This window comes from Coccomyxa subellipsoidea (genome assembly GCF_000258705.1).
Source record: "Coccomyxa subellipsoidea C-169, whole genome shotgun sequence".
Classification (NCBI taxonomy): Eukaryota; Viridiplantae; Chlorophyta; class Trebouxiophyceae; family Coccomyxaceae; genus Coccomyxa; species Coccomyxa subellipsoidea.
The window spans coordinates 1,014,827-1,033,401 of record NW_005178040.1 but is presented as its reverse complement, the minus strand read 5'-3'; the positions used below and the strand labels follow the sequence as shown (position 1 = coordinate 1,033,401).

At 54.4% G+C, this 18,575-nt stretch overlaps 4 protein-coding genes across 4 annotated transcripts; 2 read left to right on the top strand and 2 right to left on the bottom strand.

Moving 5' to 3' along the window:
- Window positions 1-165: 165 nt before the first annotated feature.
- COCSUDRAFT_60832 (hypothetical protein) lies at window positions 166-5,554 on the top strand (the record flags this gene model as incomplete). Its single annotated transcript, XM_005650310.1, has 13 exons — window positions 166-192; window positions 355-505; window positions 667-818; window positions 1,160-1,318; window positions 1,632-1,842; window positions 2,039-2,115; window positions 2,487-2,731; window positions 3,309-3,508; window positions 3,738-3,834; window positions 4,601-4,778; window positions 4,901-5,067; window positions 5,178-5,310; window positions 5,411-5,554. 13 exons carry the CDS (start codon window positions 166-168, stop codon window positions 5,552-5,554), a joined length of 1,941 nt encoding a protein of 646 aa, XP_005650367.1.
- Window positions 5,555-6,514: 960 nt separating this feature from the next.
- Window positions 6,515-7,803, bottom strand: COCSUDRAFT_60831 (hypothetical protein; the record flags this gene model as incomplete). Its single annotated transcript, XM_005650309.1, has 4 exons — window positions 6,515-6,759; window positions 6,958-7,133; window positions 7,307-7,497; window positions 7,798-7,803. The coding sequence occupies 4 exons, from the start codon at window positions 7,801-7,803 to the stop codon at window positions 6,515-6,517; spliced, it is 618 nt and encodes a 205-aa protein (XP_005650366.1).
- Window positions 7,804-8,254: 451 nt separating this feature from the next.
- COCSUDRAFT_12786 (kinase-like protein) lies at window positions 8,255-10,669 on the top strand (the record flags this gene model as incomplete). The annotated part of the gene is made up of 7 exons (XM_005650308.1): window positions 8,255-8,494; window positions 8,633-8,827; window positions 8,957-9,006; window positions 9,108-9,218; window positions 9,542-9,736; window positions 10,048-10,200; window positions 10,528-10,669. The coding sequence occupies 7 exons, from the start codon at window positions 8,255-8,257 to the stop codon at window positions 10,667-10,669; spliced, it is 1,086 nt and encodes a 361-aa protein (XP_005650365.1).
- Window positions 10,670-12,462: 1,793 nt separating this feature from the next.
- COCSUDRAFT_40078 (hypothetical protein) lies at window positions 12,463-18,306 on the bottom strand (the record flags this gene model as incomplete). Its single annotated transcript, XM_005650307.1, has 12 exons — window positions 12,463-12,684; window positions 13,032-13,196; window positions 13,632-13,720; window positions 13,826-13,932; window positions 14,088-14,197; window positions 14,412-14,585; window positions 14,876-15,067; window positions 15,320-16,204; window positions 16,379-16,618; window positions 16,799-16,951; window positions 17,126-17,276; window positions 18,164-18,306. The coding sequence occupies 12 exons, from the start codon at window positions 18,304-18,306 to the stop codon at window positions 12,463-12,465; spliced, it is 2,631 nt and encodes an 876-aa protein (XP_005650364.1).
- Between the last annotated feature and the right edge of the window lie 269 nt (window positions 18,307-18,575).

The window sequence follows — 18,575 nt, the reverse complement described above, 5'->3', positions numbered from 1 at the left end:
CTGTCGTGTTCTGCTGCGTCTGACGCATTAACGGTGTACGCAGTTGGGACTGAGAGTGGAGAGGTGGTCGTGTGGGACTTTGAGACAAGGGTGGTGGCCCGCACCTTCAAAGCACATGGCCAGCCGGTCACTTGCGTCACATGGGCACGAAATGGGCGATATGTGATGTCTGGCTCCCTGGACAGGACAGTGGTACTCTGGGACATCCTGGACAACAAGCAGGCAAGATTCCTGCCACTTTGCCCAATTACAGCTTCCTATTAACTCCATGTGCTCTCCTTTCCACTCCATCCTGACAAAATAGGCCCAAGAGAATGCTTCTGGGGTTGTCTTATACCCCCTTTTGTGTTGCAGGCTGCCAAGATGTCATTTGATGGCCCAGCAGTGGCGCTGAGTGTGGATCGGAGGGACCCTTTCCAGGCCCTTGTCAGCTTTTCCCAGGGACCCCCAGAGTTTGTAGACCTCCAGCAGGGCAATTCAGAGCCACTCCCCATCATCCAGCTGGGTGAGGCCATCACCCAGCTGTCCCTGCGAGACATCCATCCTTACCTGTGGCAACACCGGCAACAGTCTGAAGCAATGGCATCCTGCTACTCCCTTCCATGGTGTTTGAGGCTGTTCAAGGCATTTGCGAAATTGTGAAATTGAGCGCTGCAACTGCTACAGAGCCGGAGGGTAAGAAGGCAAGGGGGGCCGTTGCGCCGGTGCATGCAGTGGCGCTGCTGAGCAGAGACGGCGGCCGCATATTTGTCGGCCAGGCACGAGGCATTATCTCCGTGCTGGACAGGCACTCACTGCAGTTCCTGGACGCACTCAAGGTGGCCACCTCCTCCTCTGCTCTGTACCCTGAAAAGACAGGGCCTCATGCACCTATTTTCAAGCTGCTGCAGATTGCCCAGAACATGCCTTGTCATTCCATGCTATGGTTAAGGCATTCTTTGTTGGAGAGGTGGCCGTTCTTGACCTCACGACAGCCGCCTCCTCAAAAAATGCCTTAATTCCGTGCTGGCGAGGACAAGATGACACATATTTTGGACCCTGGTTTACAGACCTTGCAGAGAGCAGTGAGGCTCCCAGGCGTCAAGTTGGATGGCCAGGCGGGAAGCAACGTGGCAGAAGCAAGCAGAGCATGAAGGGCACGGGAATGTTTGCTGAGCAGGTGACTGGGGCTCCACGCACGACGCACCTGACGCTGAGCCGCAAGGGCGATCGGCTGCTGGCCAACTGCTCCGACCGTGTCGCGCGTCTCTTCGACGTCGCGGCCCCCGGAGGAGCAGACCCGCCCCAGCCCTTTGGCGCCGAAGCCGCCGCCTCCCGTGTCCGAACGCTCAAGGCACAGTACCTCTTTCTGTCGCTCAAGTCATGCAATTGTACTTTGCAGCACGGGGCAGGAAGATTTGTATTGCCGCGTAGGATGAGACACCTTCCGCCTGGCTGTGACCTTGTCTTGGGAGAAAGGCAGTGTGCTTTTGTTGGCATCCCAAACCCCGAATTGCTGAGGACAGCAAAGACCTTGTTTACCTCAATTGGAGCATGCAACAGGTCAGCGGCAGGCTCTGCAGGGTCTTGAATCGAGGCACATGCGCGCTAACAAGAGGAAGCGTGGCAAGGAACATCTTGATGTTTCGCAGGCGGCGAAGGCCGACGGCGGGGGTGCGGCGGAGGCGGGCGCGGTGCTGCGGCTGAGCCGGGAGTTCCAGAACTCGCATGTGGAGCGCAGCCCGTGGCGGGCGGTGGTGTTCAACCAGGACATGGAGTACGCTGCGGGCGCCACTGAAGACCACCGTTTCTACTTCTGGTCCCTCGTCGGCGCCAACCTGGCCACCATCCTGGAGTTTGAGGGTGCGCAGCCCCACCATCTGCTAATTGCGCCCCCTGTTTCCACATTGAAAGGGTCCTGCAAGCCCATCTGGCGATGTCAGAAGTACGCTGTCAAACCACAGCTACCTGAAGTGCCTGTGCAAAGTTTTGTCTTTCGCAGGCATGAGAGGGATTGTTGATAGGAACGGCTGTGAATGAGTTGGACATGGTCCAACAGGTGCCAAGGATGACTTTTTGGACATGGCCTGGAACCCGGCGCGCAGCTCGTTTGTGTCGGTGGGCACGTCGGGCAAGGTGTACGTGTGGTCGCGCATCTACAAGGAGAACTGGAGCGCTTTTGCACCCGACTTTGAGGAGCTCGAGGAAAACCAGGCAAGCCAATGCACCTGACATTCAATGACCGTGTCTGGAAGTTTTCAGCTCTACAAGATTGCCTCTGTGGCGCCACCACAATCTTTCTGGGCCCATCAGCCTAGCAAGTGCACAATCCTCTGTCAAGGGATGAGCAGCCTGCGCCGGGGCGTTGCCCAATCCTATAGAGATTTTCTTGAATGGGTTGGGCGTGAGTGGCTTGTTCCTTATCAGCTTCAGGGCGCCCGTGGAAGAAAAAAGTGCCAGTGGTTCACGATCAGCAAGTACTGTAGCACTCTGTGCAACGGGCGCAGGAGTATGTGGAGCGGGAGGACGAGTTTGACAACAACCTGCGCCCGGCTGAGGAGAACGGCCACGCGGGCGACGCCGGCAGCGACGATGATCCAGACGTTGACGTGGAAACAGTTGAGCCGGACCTGGACGCAGACTGGAGCAGCGACGACGATGACTATGAGGCGGCTGCCGCGCAGCCGCCGCTGAAACACCTGCCCATCTCCATCGAGCGGCATGTCTCGCCGGCGCCTGAGGCGCCCCCAGAGTGAGCATCTTTCCTGCCCCTCTGCCGGTGGCAGGGCCCTTCAAGGGACTGCGGGCCGCTTTCTTTGACAGGAACTGTCTTGCGTGCAGTAGGAGACCTGCCTCGCTTTCTAGGATAGCAGCATTGTCTGTTGGTGGACGTGTTGGCGTCACCACAAATAAACCCTTGTTGTACTTGTGGACTGCGGGGCACGTAATACTGCAGTGCTCAACCTAAACTGCGCACCCTGGAAAAAGTGATTTATTAAACAGCTTCCCGCAGGGCTATTTTCTTGATCAAAAACTTTGTTATGTGCATTAAGTACGTCCCCCAAAGATGCGCCTGCTCAAGAGCTTTCCAAATCCGCCTTCAGATCTAAAATAGGTTGAAGTATTTGAGGAGTTAGGGTTTTACTTTCGACCCTTTTTTCAATTTTTACAATTATTTTCCGCGCAGTTTAGGTTGAGCACTACAGTACCATGCTGGCGCAGAACATGCAGGTGCACTTGTGCGCAGCCTAATGGCTAGGATGAGGCAAACTTCCAAAAGCATGTGACTGCAATTTACTGAATGCTGCGGTGTGCTTTGTGAGCTGCAGGGATACGAGGGAGGATGCGGCGGAAGACATGGACACGGATGGGGTGAGCCTGTCGGCCAGTGATAGGGATGACGCAGATGATGAGCCGCAGGCAGCAAGCGAACGGCAGACGGAGGCGGAGTCCGAGGCCCTGGGCCGGGGCCAGCGCAACCTGGCGCGCAGCCGCAGCCGTGGAGAGTCCGAGGACGAAGCCGACCTGCGTGCGCCCCCATTGCCACTGCACTCGTCTACCTGGACCAGCAATCCCGAAAAAGCTTTCAGTTGGTCTATCCTAATGCGTCAGGACAGTACTGCAGTCACTGCATGCATGCGCAGGACTTCAAGTCCCGGAGCAAAAACCACACAGGTGTTGTCTCTGCGCCTGCTACTTCCAGCGCAATTGAAATCTCGGCCACGGTCACCGACTAGATTGTGGTGCAGTGCGTGCAGGGAGGCAGGAGAGTGCAGGGAGGATGCGGCCGCCCAACACTGCACTCCCGTCGGGCCTGGACGATCTGGAGATCCCTGATGACCTGCTGGGCGGCATGTGAATCTTGTGTAGTGAGAGGCATGACTCCTGTGTGCAGCTGCAAATGCATGTTGATTTTCTGCTGGATTCTGCAGCGTTGTGAGTGTGTTGGAGATTTTTGGTTCTTGTCTCCCCTTAAAAAGGGCTGTTTTGTATATGTAACCCTTGCAAGCAACAGATAAAACCTCGTTCACTTTTGTTGGCATTTAATTTGACCTTGGAAGGCCTCTAATTTGGAGGCTCTAAACAGTTCTAAGAAAGTTAAAAGGAATCCTTTTGCTTGCCTGTGAGTTCCGTTATATCTGAGCACAGTCTCGATGGCTTTGGAGATGCATACAAGGTGCAGCTGCAGGTAAATTTATACTATGGACCCCTGGCCTCAAATGGTAGAATTTTTTGTGGTCTAGTAGTCTTCTACCGTTTTCTTTGGGTGTCTGACACCATCGCACTGCATGTCGGGATGGTCACCAGCAGAGCTAATACTGCAATTTTCCGCAGCGTAAACAGAGTCGTGGTTTCTCTGGTTGCAGGATACTTGAAAGGCAGAAGCAGCATTCGTTTGCGGAGACCTCCTCATGTTGGGGTGCTCTTCCGTGCAGACCAGCAACTAACCGCATGTTGTTCAGAGAGAGTGCTAGATATCGACACCCTGGCCGCATTTCTGCGTCCAGTGCAATGCAAGAGTATGTCCCCAATCGCTGCTTTCATTTAGCTTTCTTTCTGCGCCGCTCGAGGCATACATTATAGAAAGCTAGGTCTAACAACTGTGGGTGTAATTGGGCAGGGAACCAGCCGATGCAGTGCCCATGGGCTTTGCGGCCTATGATCTGGAAGAGAGCCTACTGCAAGATCAGGCAGAGAGCCTTGAAGAGTACGCAGAGCTGAAGAGTCTGCTCTTGAAAAGGACACAGCGAGCCGGTGCCTTCCTTGCCGGCTACCTCTTCCTCACAGTCTCGGGAACGGTAGGGATTTTGACTGTCCTTCGGCTAACAGAATAACTCTGCAATGAGTTATTGTCCTTCTCTGGACTATAGCTGAAGACCATGCGCAAGTGGGTTGTAAGGGAGAAGGTGAATTGATGCAGGCGGCACTGTCAACGCTGATAGGAACGGCGGGCAGCTATGCATATCTGAGCTGGCTTATACATGACATGGACGGGCTCTCAGAAGACATGGTGGTGCCCTTTCGCAACGCCAGAGCTCTGCCGGGAGGCCCTGTGCGGACAGTCGCCCTTGGCTTTGCAGCTTACAGGTGTGCCGCAGCACCCGCATTTACTCACGGCGGTAAATTTCAGATTGCCATATTTCTGCCAAACATGCATGTTTATTGGTTGTACCATCTCACGATTGTCTTTGCTGCAGGCAAGCTCTGAAGCCCAGGCTACTGGTCGCTGTAGCATTGGCAGCGGCAGTGGCTGCTTTCAGCACTGTATCTGAGACTCCGTTGGGGCGTGTGGAGCAAGGCTCCTTGCTGGCTGGATTCCTGTCCTACAAGGTGACAAGCCTAAGACCCCATAGACTGAACACTGTATCCCCCTATGGAGTCCTGTGGGAGTTGTGTTGGTCAATCCTGATTGCTTCTGGCATTACTGCAGGCGGCCCTCCTTCTCAATCTTTGGGATACAGTGAAGCCAAGAGTTGACCCAGAGGCGATCAGGAGGCCCAAGCGGCCAGAGCTGGCAGTGTTGCCTCCTGTGGAAGAGCTTGCAAAGCCACAAAATCTTGCAAATGAAGAGTGAGGGTTTATTTTCGGAGAACACAATGATACATGAGCGCATGTACCCACGACTGTGTTGACAATGACAGTCATGAGTGCGCCAAAGTTTGCCGGTCAAACTGGAATTCTTTGACGTCATCACTGCAATTTTGCTTTCTGAGAAATCATCATGTGAGTTTGGAGAAGATTTAGTTCCGTATGGTGGCTTTGTGCAGAGTCTCCTTCAGCTTTGTTTTTGTGTTTGCTCCTCACGAGGTGCAGACAGCTTGTCCAATATGTTGTGTCTGCAGAAAAGATCTGGGTTTAAGATATTAATCATCCACGCTTTGATGATTGTAACACCATGGTTGGCTGACAGAAGCGCTTGCTCTTCTTAGAGAATTTTTTTTGTCTTCTAACTTCCTACTTTCAGCAGCTTTTTGCTAATGATACCAAATAGTCATGTGGTCCTGAGATGACATATCAGAGAATAGACTCCTGAAACCCCAGAATTCTCCGCATCAAGAAAAGAGCAGAATTGCTCCGAGCAATTCTGAGTCATGAGTCATTGTATGAAAATCAAAGCACCCACACTCCGTACAGGTGGCCCCGGCATGCAAGAGTCCTAAACTACAAGCTAACGTGTACAAGCGTCCCAAAGCATCAGGCAGCAGGCGCAATGGGGACGATCCTAGTGATTTTGGCCCGACAGAAGGGACACTGCGGTGCTCGTGAGGACAGACTGCAGACTGCCTTGGCGCAGGCGATGCACATCTTGTGCTTACAGACGTCGACTTCCACTTCACTTTCAGCATCCATACAGATGTGGCATTCTGTGTCCGGAGGCTCCTCCTTTTGCTTCCCATGTGCCTGCGCAGAGCAGCAGCAGCTCAACAGGAAGCCGCCTGACACAGCAGATTACTGGACAGTTGGACTTTTCAAATAGACATTACAACCAAAGCAAAGAGCAGACGTAGTGCACAGCATTCAGAAAAGCTGCCTGCTACTGTGGCATGCAGAACTGAGGAATGGGCAAAGCAGCTGCATGAGCAGTATGGCATGCCTGGGAATAGCTGTCAGGCAGGGGCGGTGCGCTGGGTTCGGCATGTTCATGGCGCGAAGACAGCGGCGGAGCGCTGGGCTGCGGATGCTGGTCAGCTGGCAGTGTAGAAGGAGCACTGGGGCCCGCCTCATGCGCATGTGATGCAGCCTGCTGCGCCCGTGCCTGCGCTGCCTGCCCTGACGGCCCTGTCCACAGACAGTAAAATGCTTTTGAGATACTCACGCCTCCGGCTATTTTGAAATGTTCAGAGGATTACACATGACAAATGGCTGGCAGTCCAAGGCAGATATCGACGGGAGGCAAGAGCACGACTTTGCAGAGCCTTGTGCTTTGGGAGAGCCAAGCATGCGAATGATGAGGCACTTGTTCGGCTAGCAGCACACCTCTCGAGGCCGGCTCTGGAACAGACACACGTGGCTCGTGTGTGAAGGCAGGTCGCCGGGCCTCCTGCTCCTCAAAGGTCTTCAGCGAGTCTAGAAGTGCACGCCGCAGCTCTGGATCTGTCTCAGGCAGCGGTGGCGCATTCTGGCTAGCAAAGAGCAGCTCCACAAGGGTCACCCTGTGTGTATATAAAAAATATACAATCACAGCTGCAGCTTGATGATATCTGTGGCAAACATTTATACTGCGATCATGTGCTGCAGAACCTGGCTGACAAGCTTACACATTACTGACACTCTCCATCCTTGTTGCAATGACACAGACTTGCGTGCAGGATTGCCCGGCTCTTACCGCCACTGGTCTACCAGGACTGGCGTTAGCTGGTAGTCGATCAGGTTCAGTGCTGCTTGTCTCAGCTCAGGAGGGACTCCTGCGAGTAGGCCACCCTTGTCCCTCCTGCTTCGCTCTGCATATTGATCCTCGTAGCGCCTGCTTCGGTGCCTTCGATATTGCGTGTTGTTCTCCCTCTCAGCGATTGCCAGCTGCAGCACCACAGCGGGTTAGTGGGGAACGGAGAGCACAGGAAACATATCACAGCTGGTATTTGGGAGGGATGGTTTTCGGGGTGCACCTGCCATCGCACCCACTGCAGAGCTCCCACAGATACTGTCAGAAATGTAAGCTTCAGTGCGTCAAACCAGCTCGCTGGACTCGACAACTGCTGTCCCATGGAAGTGATCTAAAACTGTCTAGAGTAGATGGCTGGCTGCGCTTCTAGCGCTCAAATTGAAGGAAACATTGCAGACAGGTAGAACAGCATAGGGAAGTATTGTTGGAGCTACAGACATAGAACGATGTCCCTTGAGAACATCGACTTCTGCTGAATGCTAAGGGTCGATATCCGTGAAGAACAGGGGCAGTTACGATGAAGCTGCATCAGGGTGATGTTTTGACCAAAGTCACCTCTGCCTACCGATCGCAATTCTGCAGCTACTCATAAATCGTCAAATATTATATAGGACGTGAAACTGCTCACTAGCGAACAGCGGTTGAAAGGTCGCCACATCTTTTCGCCTTCGTTCAGCTTCCAATCACTCGGACAGCCCGGCCAGCGACTTGACGAAGGGCATCGCTACATCGAATTCTATTCATCACGCTTACCATGGGTAACTGCAACTGCGCAAGCTCCGAGACGAAGGACGACCCTCTTCCTACAGGAGCTCCTGCAAAATTGCCTAAGAATGGCGATGCAAAACCAAACGGAGCTCCGTTCAGCTACTTGGTATCGTCATCCTTTCTATGCTGTTATTAGAAATATTTTACATCAGAAGGGGGCATTTACGCACCTCCCAGACCTGTACTAACAATGTAGCATGGCGCTTGCAGGCTTCCCACAGGGCCATCAAACATTTGGGCAGAGGGGCAGCTGCAGATACTTGGCTATTCGTAGACCGCAAAAGAAACCGTCTAGTGGCCATCAAGCTGTTCCCCAGGCCCATACCAGCTGGCTTGCGAGACAGCACCCTCAGCGAGATCAAGGTAGCCGTGCTGGGGGCTGCCCTCCAAGTCTTTCTATGCCCTCTGCACGACTCTCATGCGCTACCATGTGCACGCAGTCAGTCTACATGGCAATTGCCAGACAATGTACAAACTTGGCGATGGCTGGTGACTTTGCAGTGTCAGATGGAGCTTGGGCCAGGTCACATCAACCTCATCAATGTATACGAGGCGATCCTGACGCCTGATCACCTGGGCATCGTCATGGAGTATGCTGCGGGCGGTGCACTGACTGCCCATGTGGCAGAGCGTTGGGGTGCTGCCAAGCCCGGCGGCCTCATCTTGACTGAGGACGAAGCCAGATTCTTTTTCCGGGTGAGCCAACTGCAGCATCTGGTGGGGCAAGTATAGTGAGCCGCCGATCAAACAATGTGTGCTATCATGCAGCAGTGCCTGCAAAATGGTAAAAATTTGAAAAGGCTGAGTAGATTCATGCATGCGCAGCAATTCATTGAAGCCGTGGACTACTGCCACCGAAACAAGACAGCTCACAGGTGAGCAATGTGCCAAAAACTCACTATTGGCCCAGAGATGTCGCTTAACTGTGGACACACCACAAGACAAGACAACCTGACCGAGCTATGTGGTGCAACAGAGACTTGAAGCTGGACAATACCCTACTGGACGACCAGAAGCCGCCCTTCCTCAAGATCTGTGACTTTGGCTTTGCCCGGCACTGGTCCAATGACAGCCTCTACAGAACAAAGTCCCACCTTGGGTGCGCTTGGCCCATGCTGAAAATTGCCGACATTGCATCAATAGCCCAAAATGCAATGTAGCTGCAGAAAGTTCAAACAAGGTACCGAGCTCATGCACGGCCTCAAACACTTCATTGTGGCCTTAATCTTTCGCAAGACTTGTAGTCAGCATCTGGCAGTGAAGGGCTAGCCTGAACAGCCTAACACACACATCTTCAGGCACATCCCCACCAGATACTGATTAATGGTGATCTCCCAGAAGTACTAATAATGATACTAATGGTAGTAATATCAACATAAAATTACAGCCTGAGGTGGCCATGTGGTGCAGGACACCGGAGTACATGTCGCCGGAGCTGCTGCGCAATCAGAGCCGCGACAAGAAAACACTGAAGGATTACGACCCGCGCTCCGTTGACGTGTGGGCTTCGGGCGTGCTGCTGCTGGTGTCCCTGTGCGGCGCATTCCCCTGGGACCACACCCGCCAGCACGACAACTTCAACAATGACCAGGAACTCGACCTGTGGTGCGCATGGCCATGTCCTTTCCTGTCCTGGTGCAGGAATACAGCACCTCCCTGGTTGCATGGGAGTTTCAAGGCCTGCGGCCTGGGAGATTGCCAAGCAGGCCCCTTCCCCTCTGTGCCCTGTGCCAACCCCAAAAGATTCGCCAAGAGTAGCGTGATCTTGTGACCTGTCAGGCTGTGCATTGCATGTGGAGTGCTGGAGCCATGACCCAGAGGGCGTGGTACCCACTCTTCACTTAAGAAAAGCAGTCCGGGAAGAGGAGGGCGCGGTCTGTCATCTGTAATGTCATCTGTGTGGCGTGGCTGCGCAGGCTTCAGGAGGTGAACAAGCAGTGGAACGAGTCGCCGTTCATCGCGGACAACGTGGATGCGCTGTCGGCCGAGGCGCGCGACCTGCTCAACCGCATCTTTGTGCTGGATCCCAGCCAGCGCATCACCATCCCAGAAATCATGCGCCACCCCTGGTGCGCACACATGCCACATTATCGGCATCATGACTTCTCCTCGGTGTAGTAGCACATCAGTTTGGATAGTATGCCCACTACCCCACTTTATTTGATATTGTAAGGAAGACTCCCAGGGCGTTGCCAATCTTCTGGTTGTCGCTTAGGTTGGTGTTTAGTATGTAGATCATCTTAATGAACCATGTTTGGTTATGCTGGCCAACTCCCTGCTCTTTCGGTATATTGCTGTTGTTCAGGGCAGTAAGGATGAGTACTCTGCCACACGAGGCAAACCCCAAGTGCACAATGCATGCTGCGTGCTTGATGCATTGATAACTGCCTGGGCAGGTACACAAAGGCGCTGCTGCCTGAGCACCAGGAGGCGCTGGACAGCCTGCATGAGGAACAGCGCCAGGTGGACGAGCACCTCAAACACCGCAAGCTCGACCCGGTAAACATGCTATGTCCACTCACTGCTTGTTCCTGGTAGAATATCAGCGACACAGGGCCTACTTTGGTGATCACGTATTGAATAAGGTTTGTGCATTGGGAGCTTCACGTGTTCAGTAGGACGGGAGAGAAGGTGTTTGTCTGCAGAGCCTAGCAAACAGCAATGCAGTAGCTTTCACGACGTAGCGCAGGGCATAGGGATCCTTTCTCCCTCTGGCCGCTGAGGGCTGCCGTGCCGTGACAGGTGAAGGTGGCGGAGCGCTTGAAGAAGCTGGAGCTGATCGTGGACGCGGCCTGCAGCAGCGAAGCCTTGAAGGACAGCAGCAGCCACACCCGGCAGCTGCGCCCGCTGCACGTCCTCGACTTCAAGCGCCGCGAAATCACCCGGGTGAGACGACACCCTCCCAGCACTGAAGAATCTTACAGTTGACCGGCATGAGCACATCTCTGCAGCATTTATTGTGTATTGAGCAACTTTTGGCTGTCTCACGCTAGTGATCAGTGCCTGGGCAACAGTCATCATGATCGGTATTGTGGGGAAATGCTGTGCAATTCACTGCATGCAATGGTTGCCCTCAAATGCATTTTGCTATGAGGAAATGTAGGTTACTAGTTGTAGCTTCTAAGCTGCCTCTGCTGTTGCTGCAGCTGGACCTGACTGAGAAGTCGGTGCTGCTCGGCGAGTCATGCAAGTGCTCGGAGGAGCATGCGACCGTGGCAGACAGAGCAGCGGGTCTAGCAGAGGCCAAGAGCGGCAAGCTGCATGAGTCAGCCTCCATGAAGTCCTTCAAATCAAATGGCAGCAGCAGCAACGGGGGAGAAAAATCCAACGGGCACGCTTGATGGGCGTCTTATGTTTAACTGGCCAGCCGAGCTCACTGTGCAGAGCTTGAGGTTTTGATGGCCGCAGCAGAGGTGACCCTGTTGCAGACTTGTGTTGAGCAATTTTCCTGGATAGCAACCCAGGTGGTGTCAGTAAAATTTTCTGAGACTTGCTGTGACATTGACAGTGGTCCAAAGTTGTGTGTGAATGTGCAGTGCTTGAGTTGCATTGGGCTGTCTGTTGTCCCAGTATTTGCAGTCAGCACGCATGAGTTTGACTAGAAAGGTTGGTTCCAGTTGGTCTTTCTAGAGTATCCTGTGGATACTGGCAGACCCTCAGCATCTTATTTCATCGAGCTCTGTTCTGCATTTCTTGTCTAGAAGCTGAATGAGGGTTTTATGTTGTCCAAGAAGGGTAGGTGCTAATTCAATGCACACGTAGACAGCTGCAGTTCTCAACTGCATTTATGACTCCACTTATCTGGATGAACGTTTGTGTCACCCTTTATGTCAGGCTAAATGATGACCGATTTTGGTTGGTTCAAGGATGGTTCAGTGTGTTTATACCGATCGCATACACATTGGCTGTGAGACTTTGGTCAGTCCTGGTCAACTGTAAAATTTCCGTCCTATTTTTAAAAAAGGTTACTATTGAGCAAAGAACATGCCAGCAGATATATTGAGGATGAAGAGCATTACTAGATACAATCGACATGAACAGAACGGCCGCCAAACTCATCAGCATTGAAAACTTTTGATCTGCAAGGCTTGCATGCACAGCTCTACTACATGAGCAATGCAAGCTCTGTTGATAGGACAACTCCAAATCAGAGTGACTTTTGAAACGCAGTGCTTCTGTAATACCAACCAATTTTATCATCCCGTTGCTCTCTGTGGCAAGTGTTGCTCTTCTGGCAACACAGCAAAATTCTGCCAACATCACCCTTCGCAGCCTTGTGCACCTGCAGTCAAAATTGCCGCGTGCCTGCGTAGATCCCACCATCTGATGCATTACCCTGCCAAGGGCATGCGCGGCACCTTCTTGCCACTGGAGCCAGAGTGTGCTGCTCTCTTGAGGCCGCTGTCACGGTACAGTTTCGCAATCTCTGCGCCCAGCGCCGCGCATTTCGCGTCGGCCAGGGAGGCTGTGCCCTTCACCAGTGACAGGGAGTTGGCCAGCCGCTCCTGCCGCGCAGTCAGCGCCTTCACCGTCGCAGCACACGCCGTCGCCACCTGCGCAGTGTATTCAATCTTCATGGTTTGTAAGGAGGCTTTTGAATGCAAGGATGGTGGCTTAACTGTTTCTCCAGGTTTTGTGCCAGCACTTGTCAAAGACATTGTCTGAATACAAACACCCCGCCAGAAGATGCCCTCTGCATAAGGACAGCACATCATGACGGACTGGAGGCATCTGTGACCCGTTTCAGCTTTTAATCTTGCAGTTTTGAAGACATGCGCGCATCAGAGGTCGTTCTTAGATTTGATATTGACAACCGAGCTTTATCCGCAACGGCAAAGATGATTCTTGCTGTGCCCACGGGCGTCAAAAGCAAGACAGGGGCGGCAGAAGAAATAATCACCTTTTCGATGCGCCATTCAGCGGCCGCTATGCGCTGTTGGGCCCCCCGCGCGCAGCCGTTTGCATCGGCGGCTTCACCGTGCGCGCTGTGCAGCTGTTCCTCCATCGTGCACAGCCGCTTGTCCAGCGCAGCCGCCGCCACCGCATCCGTCACTGCCAGCTTTGCCTGCGTCAATGCAAACTGCACCAAGTTGCTTTGTTGCACTGTGATTTTCACACTGGAGCTTCTGCAGGCCATGCTTCTCTGTCATCGGAACAGTATCGGCCTCTCCATGGAGATATACATGGACACAACAGACTGCACCTTTTCCAGTTCCTAAGCGGCAGGAGTAGCCCTACTGTGGGGCCCAATTTGGTGTGAATTTCACACCATAATAGCTTGAGTTTGTTTTTTTGCAGTGCATGCACACTTGCTTGCATGCATCACAATGTTGCAGCTGCAGTGTAACCATGCATGGCTCGGCAGCACCTGCTCATCTTTGCTGATCTGTGGCTCATTTGGGCTGTGATGTTTCAACATGATAATAAACCAGAAAGTATGGCGCCGTTTTTGTGATGCGTTGGCGACTCAAGGTGGCTTGCTGAGAGGGTGGCTACCTACCTTGCTCCGGTCGGCAGCCATGAAGACTGTGTGGCTCGCCTCCAGCTGAGCCACTCTCTTGGCCAGATCTTGGAATCCCAGGTCGTGAGCTGCGCAAACAGCATAGCAATGTCTCCATGCAGCAGGTGAAACGAGATGCTTTAGTTGCGTGCTGATGCCTGCATATTGTTTCTGTAAGGTACAATGCACCGCACCTTTCTGGGCTGTCCCTGGATCTTTTTTCTGGTGGGCGTCTGAAGGAGCTGCTTCGAATTGTGTGGTAGGGTCTTCAAAGCAGGTGCCCTTCACAGGCAGCTCCAGCCTACACACCGAAACACCGAGCGTCACTTCAACTTTCAAAATTGCAAAGTGAGATCTTGAATTTAAGTACCAGATGCAGAATTTAAGCATTCTGCATGTGGCCTCTGGTGTTCATCAGAGCCATGAAAGCTGTGTCCTGACATCAAATTTTAGTACCTGGAGCCGGGTATCTCAGCAGTTGCCGTCCCAGCCGAGGCTTTTAACGGGCTGCCAGGCCGCGAGCAGGCCACCGCCGCAGCCTCTGCCACCGAAGCATGCAGATTGCCCTGTCACAGCAAAGAAGCTCACCGGATCCGCACTCATTATACTCTTACACACAAACATCTACTTCACATGCATCAGCAACACCAGCTATTGAAAATATACATCCAAACTCGTGAATGAAGTGATGAATGAATAGAACCTGCATTTCCATTGAGTAGGCTAGGTGAGGTGGAGCGGTGTCCTTCACAGGAAATTGAAAATAAAACATTGCAAGACCTTTATGGCGCTGATGCGCTCCTCATGCGCTGATGTCAGCTGGTCCAGCTGTGACGCCACACGGACCTCCAGAGCATCCAGCCGCTCGATAATGTCCATAGTGAATTGCTGATCCCAGCCTGATCCATTTTCAGCTGGAGTCTGTTGTGGCTGCTGCTGAGGAGGGGGTGCAATCTGCCACAGCCACGCATGCCCTTCAGTGCTCACTCCTTTTTTGATTGTGCTCAAATTTGTAACCATAAGATAATACGCAAGATATACAAGGCAGTGCGAACGCGGAGAAGGAAGAAAGGGCGCCCTTGCTTTGATATAATTGTGACAACACCATTGACAGGACTTTTCTCTGAAAGTCAAAGCAATCAGCTCCCCTACACATGTCCAGTTCTGCTCATTTTCTGCATCAATTATGGGCTTCATGTACAATCCAGGGCAGCTGGAAGCAGGAAATGCATGGGGCTGTGCACCTTGCGAGCTTCAAGGAGCTCCAGGCGGGCGCCGATGGCGCTGATGTCATCGGCGGTGCCTCGGCGCAGCTGAATCAGCTCGCACTGGATCCCCATGCACACGTCCTCGCTGCGCTGTGACCAGGCGCCAAACTTGGCGTCGAGCTGCTGCACGTCTGTCGCCAGGCCGGCAAACGCTGAAGTCATCGATGCCTGCACCGCATGCATGATGACGACCTCCAACGCATCCCTGTCCATCGCTCCCTTTGGCGCCTCCTGACCACTCTCCGCACCCTGACCGCAGGACAGACCAACATTCTGCAAGGTACCCAAGTAAGCCATCTTTCATTGAAATGCACAACATTCGAGCCAAATACAAGTACGGTATGTGGGAGCGTCTATACTCATGCAGGAGAATCTGTACCACAATTTTTTCTTTAGAATGGAAGGGGTGGCGCGGCGCACCTCGGCGGTTTGCTGGGTAGCAGATTGCAGCAGCTGCTCGGCAGCTTCCGTGCTGGCTGCCACTTGGTTATCATACACCTTGAACACCTCCTGATCACCGGGCGCATCAGTCATCCGGCCTTCATCCCGCGCCGCAGGACTCTCATTCTTCCACCGTGTCTCCTGTGCGGTATTCGCAAATTTTGCATTCAAAATTGGTCCGGCTGTCGTGCCAGCTGGCACACTCCTGCTGGTCCATGCCAGGGAGTTCCCCGTCGCGCGCATGGGAACACTGCCTGCACGCAAGATGCCGAGGCTGCTCCATGCCAGGGAGCCGGTGGCCCGCACGCTGCTCAGGTCCTCCATCTCTGCGGATGCGCTGGCTCTCACGGGAGGGGAGCTCCACATGAAATTCTGCTGCGCAATGGGCTGTTCTTGCTGCAGCGACAGACCCTGAGTGGGCTGCCAGCTCTTGCTGTCACCACCATATGGCACTTGCAATGCAGTTGGCGGGTATGGGACCGGGGTCAGCCCCTCTTGCTCGTGCACACTCTCCACGTTAGTCACAACGCTGCTCAAGTGGGAGCCCCTTCTGCTTGGCTGGGTTTCAACGGGCTCAGCACTGAGGCCCCTGGCGAGTTTCTGCTTGGTGGGTGGCTGTCTTTGTTCAGTGGCTGCCTGCTTCGAGCCAGCTGTGACGGCTGTAGGCGCGGAAGCGGGCTCTGATTTGCCGCGTGATCGGCCGCTCCTTTCACCCTCGCTGAGTGTGCTGACCCTCGTCCGGGCAAAGTTGCCCAGGCCGGGCAGCGCTTCGGGGAGGTGGGCAGGTTCCTGCTGCTGATGGGGCGCGTCCGTGGAGAAGGAGAATGAGTCATCCGCGCGCCTCAATAGCCCCTCATTATCCCTCTGCGCGTCAGCACCGCCGGGGGCAAACCTATGGACGAGCCATGGATGAGTCTGTGTTGGAGGCTGCACCTCTTCCTGTGCACTTGCCCCCTCTGCATGCGGCTGCATGGAAAATATTTGCTGCTGCGGAGCGAAGTCTTGCTCCGTAGCAGCATCCTCCTGGAATATGGACACATTCTCTTCCTGAATGCCGTATGCAGCTGAGAAGGCCGCAGGGTCAAAGCTGTCTGGCTCTGGCGGCGCTGCATCACTGAAGGGCTGCTCTGGCAGCGGTTGGGGGTAATCGGTGGTTGCTGGTGCCAGGGAGCTACGCCGGGAATGCTCGTGCTGCCGCTGCGGGGTGTTGGGCTGCATCTGCAAGGAAACACTGCTGCGTCCACTGCCGCTGAGCAAGGGGTGTGCCGAGCTCCGCCTCTGCATCACACATCCTGTCATGACTTTGCACATCACTTGCCTTCAGAAATCTGCACAACTCAAAGCAACGCTATCAAAATGCGCTGTTCACAGTCAAAGATTGTGGATAACTTTTAAGTTGCCACCAGGGATGCAGCACCCTTGCATGCAGTAATGCAGAGAGACAGATGGGCGGAGTACCTTAGCAAATAGCACGCCAGGGGTTGCGCCAGAGACTTGCTGAACCGGCGGCTCCTCGGGGATGTGCGGCAGCGCATTCACCGGCGCACTGGCTCGTCGCGCAGCCGCAAAGCTCGCGCGCGGCCCCGGCAGCAGAGAGAACGCCCCATCCGGCTGCCCCAGCTCACTGGGCGCGCTCAAACTCAGCCTGCTGGCCCTCATTTGGGGCTCAGACTGTGCAGCACTGGCAATGCTTCCTCTGCGGCTGGCCAGCACCTGCTGCTGAGGTGCAGACTGGGGTAACCTTGCCCCATTCGCCGCCACATTCTGGCTGCCACCTTGCCACACCTGCGTCTGCTCAGGAATCTCAAGATCCTGCTGCGTGTAGGGAGCCGTCAGATATTCCCTGCCGCCTGCCGCCATCTCCTGAGCGCCTGATTGCATAGACATGTTCTGGGGCTGCATCCCTGCTCTCTCTGGGAATACTTCTGCGGTGGCCCTGTGCATGTCCACAACACTAGCGCGCCTGTAAGCTGCACGGCCAGCGACGTCATAGGCAGGCGCAGTGCTACTGACCCTCCTGGTGGCTACCTGTGGAGGAACTATTGCTGCGCTAATGCCACGCTCCTCTGCAAAATCTCCACCGGCCCGCATGGCCGCTGCCTGGTATAAGGGAGGCTGTGCAGCCAGAATGGCCGGCTTATCGGCAGTGCGGCGCACAGGCAAGCCGCCTTGCGCGGAGCTGCCTCTCCTAGAGTAAATCTCAGCTGCAAGCGGAGTGGAATCCATGCGCTGGCTGGGAGGCATGGATGATCTACGCGCTGTCATTGGAGGGGCGGTCATCTGCTGAGCAGGAGTGGTTGCATGCATGCTGGCGCTCCTGCGCTGACGTGGCGTGAGTGAGCCGGGGCTGTCCCCGGTGAGCCTCGCCTGAGTCCGGATGGAAGCCCTGGACTCGCGTGGAAGCGGCCCTGCATGAAAACGTATGGTATGAGAAAAGCGGTCTGTCATGTACAAGCACTCTCTGTGGCACTCCTCTCAGCAGTCATCATCTTAGCATTAACATCGATCATGCAAGCGATCGAATCTGCGGTGCATGATAGTAGCTGACAATGACGGCAATTAGACGTTCCACAATGAAAAAGTAGACGTTCCAAGAACAAGAGACAATTATAGCAATACTGAACTGCTCAGGCGGGCATGTGGGAATCACCTGTGGCAGGCAGAGCCCTGGCAGTCACTTGCGCCTTGGCACGCCTCCACTGCTCATCGTCACTGTCGCTGGCATCAGCTTGGGCCGCACCCCTCTGCCCACCCCCAACCGCACCCCCATTTCTGGCAGCCCCTGTGGCAGCCGCAGCGCGAGTCGCCCTCACCATCGCCCACCTCTCATCATCGCTGTCAGACAGCACCTTTGAAGCTGCCTGACTAGGCGCTGAGTTTGGATTGTTTCTGCTGATTGACAGCCGGCCAGAGAGGCTGCCGCGGCCGCTTGGCACGGCCATCACCTTTGGTTTCTCGGTGGCCATATTCTTCATGCGCTGCCACTGCTCGTCGTCACTGTCTGAGTCTTCTGCTTGGGGCGCCTTTGCTGTGGCAGGGGGTACAGGCCTCGTGGTGAGAGACAGCCTCCTGGCTTGTGCAGTTGCTGCCACAGATGCAGTGGATAATACTGCAGGCGCAGCTGCAGAGAGCCTCCTTGTGACAGGGACCTGTCCAGCCTTGATCCGCTGCCACTGCTCCTCGTCGCTGTCTGAGTCTGCTGCGGCCTGTATGGGTGCAGCAGAGGGTGCTCGCA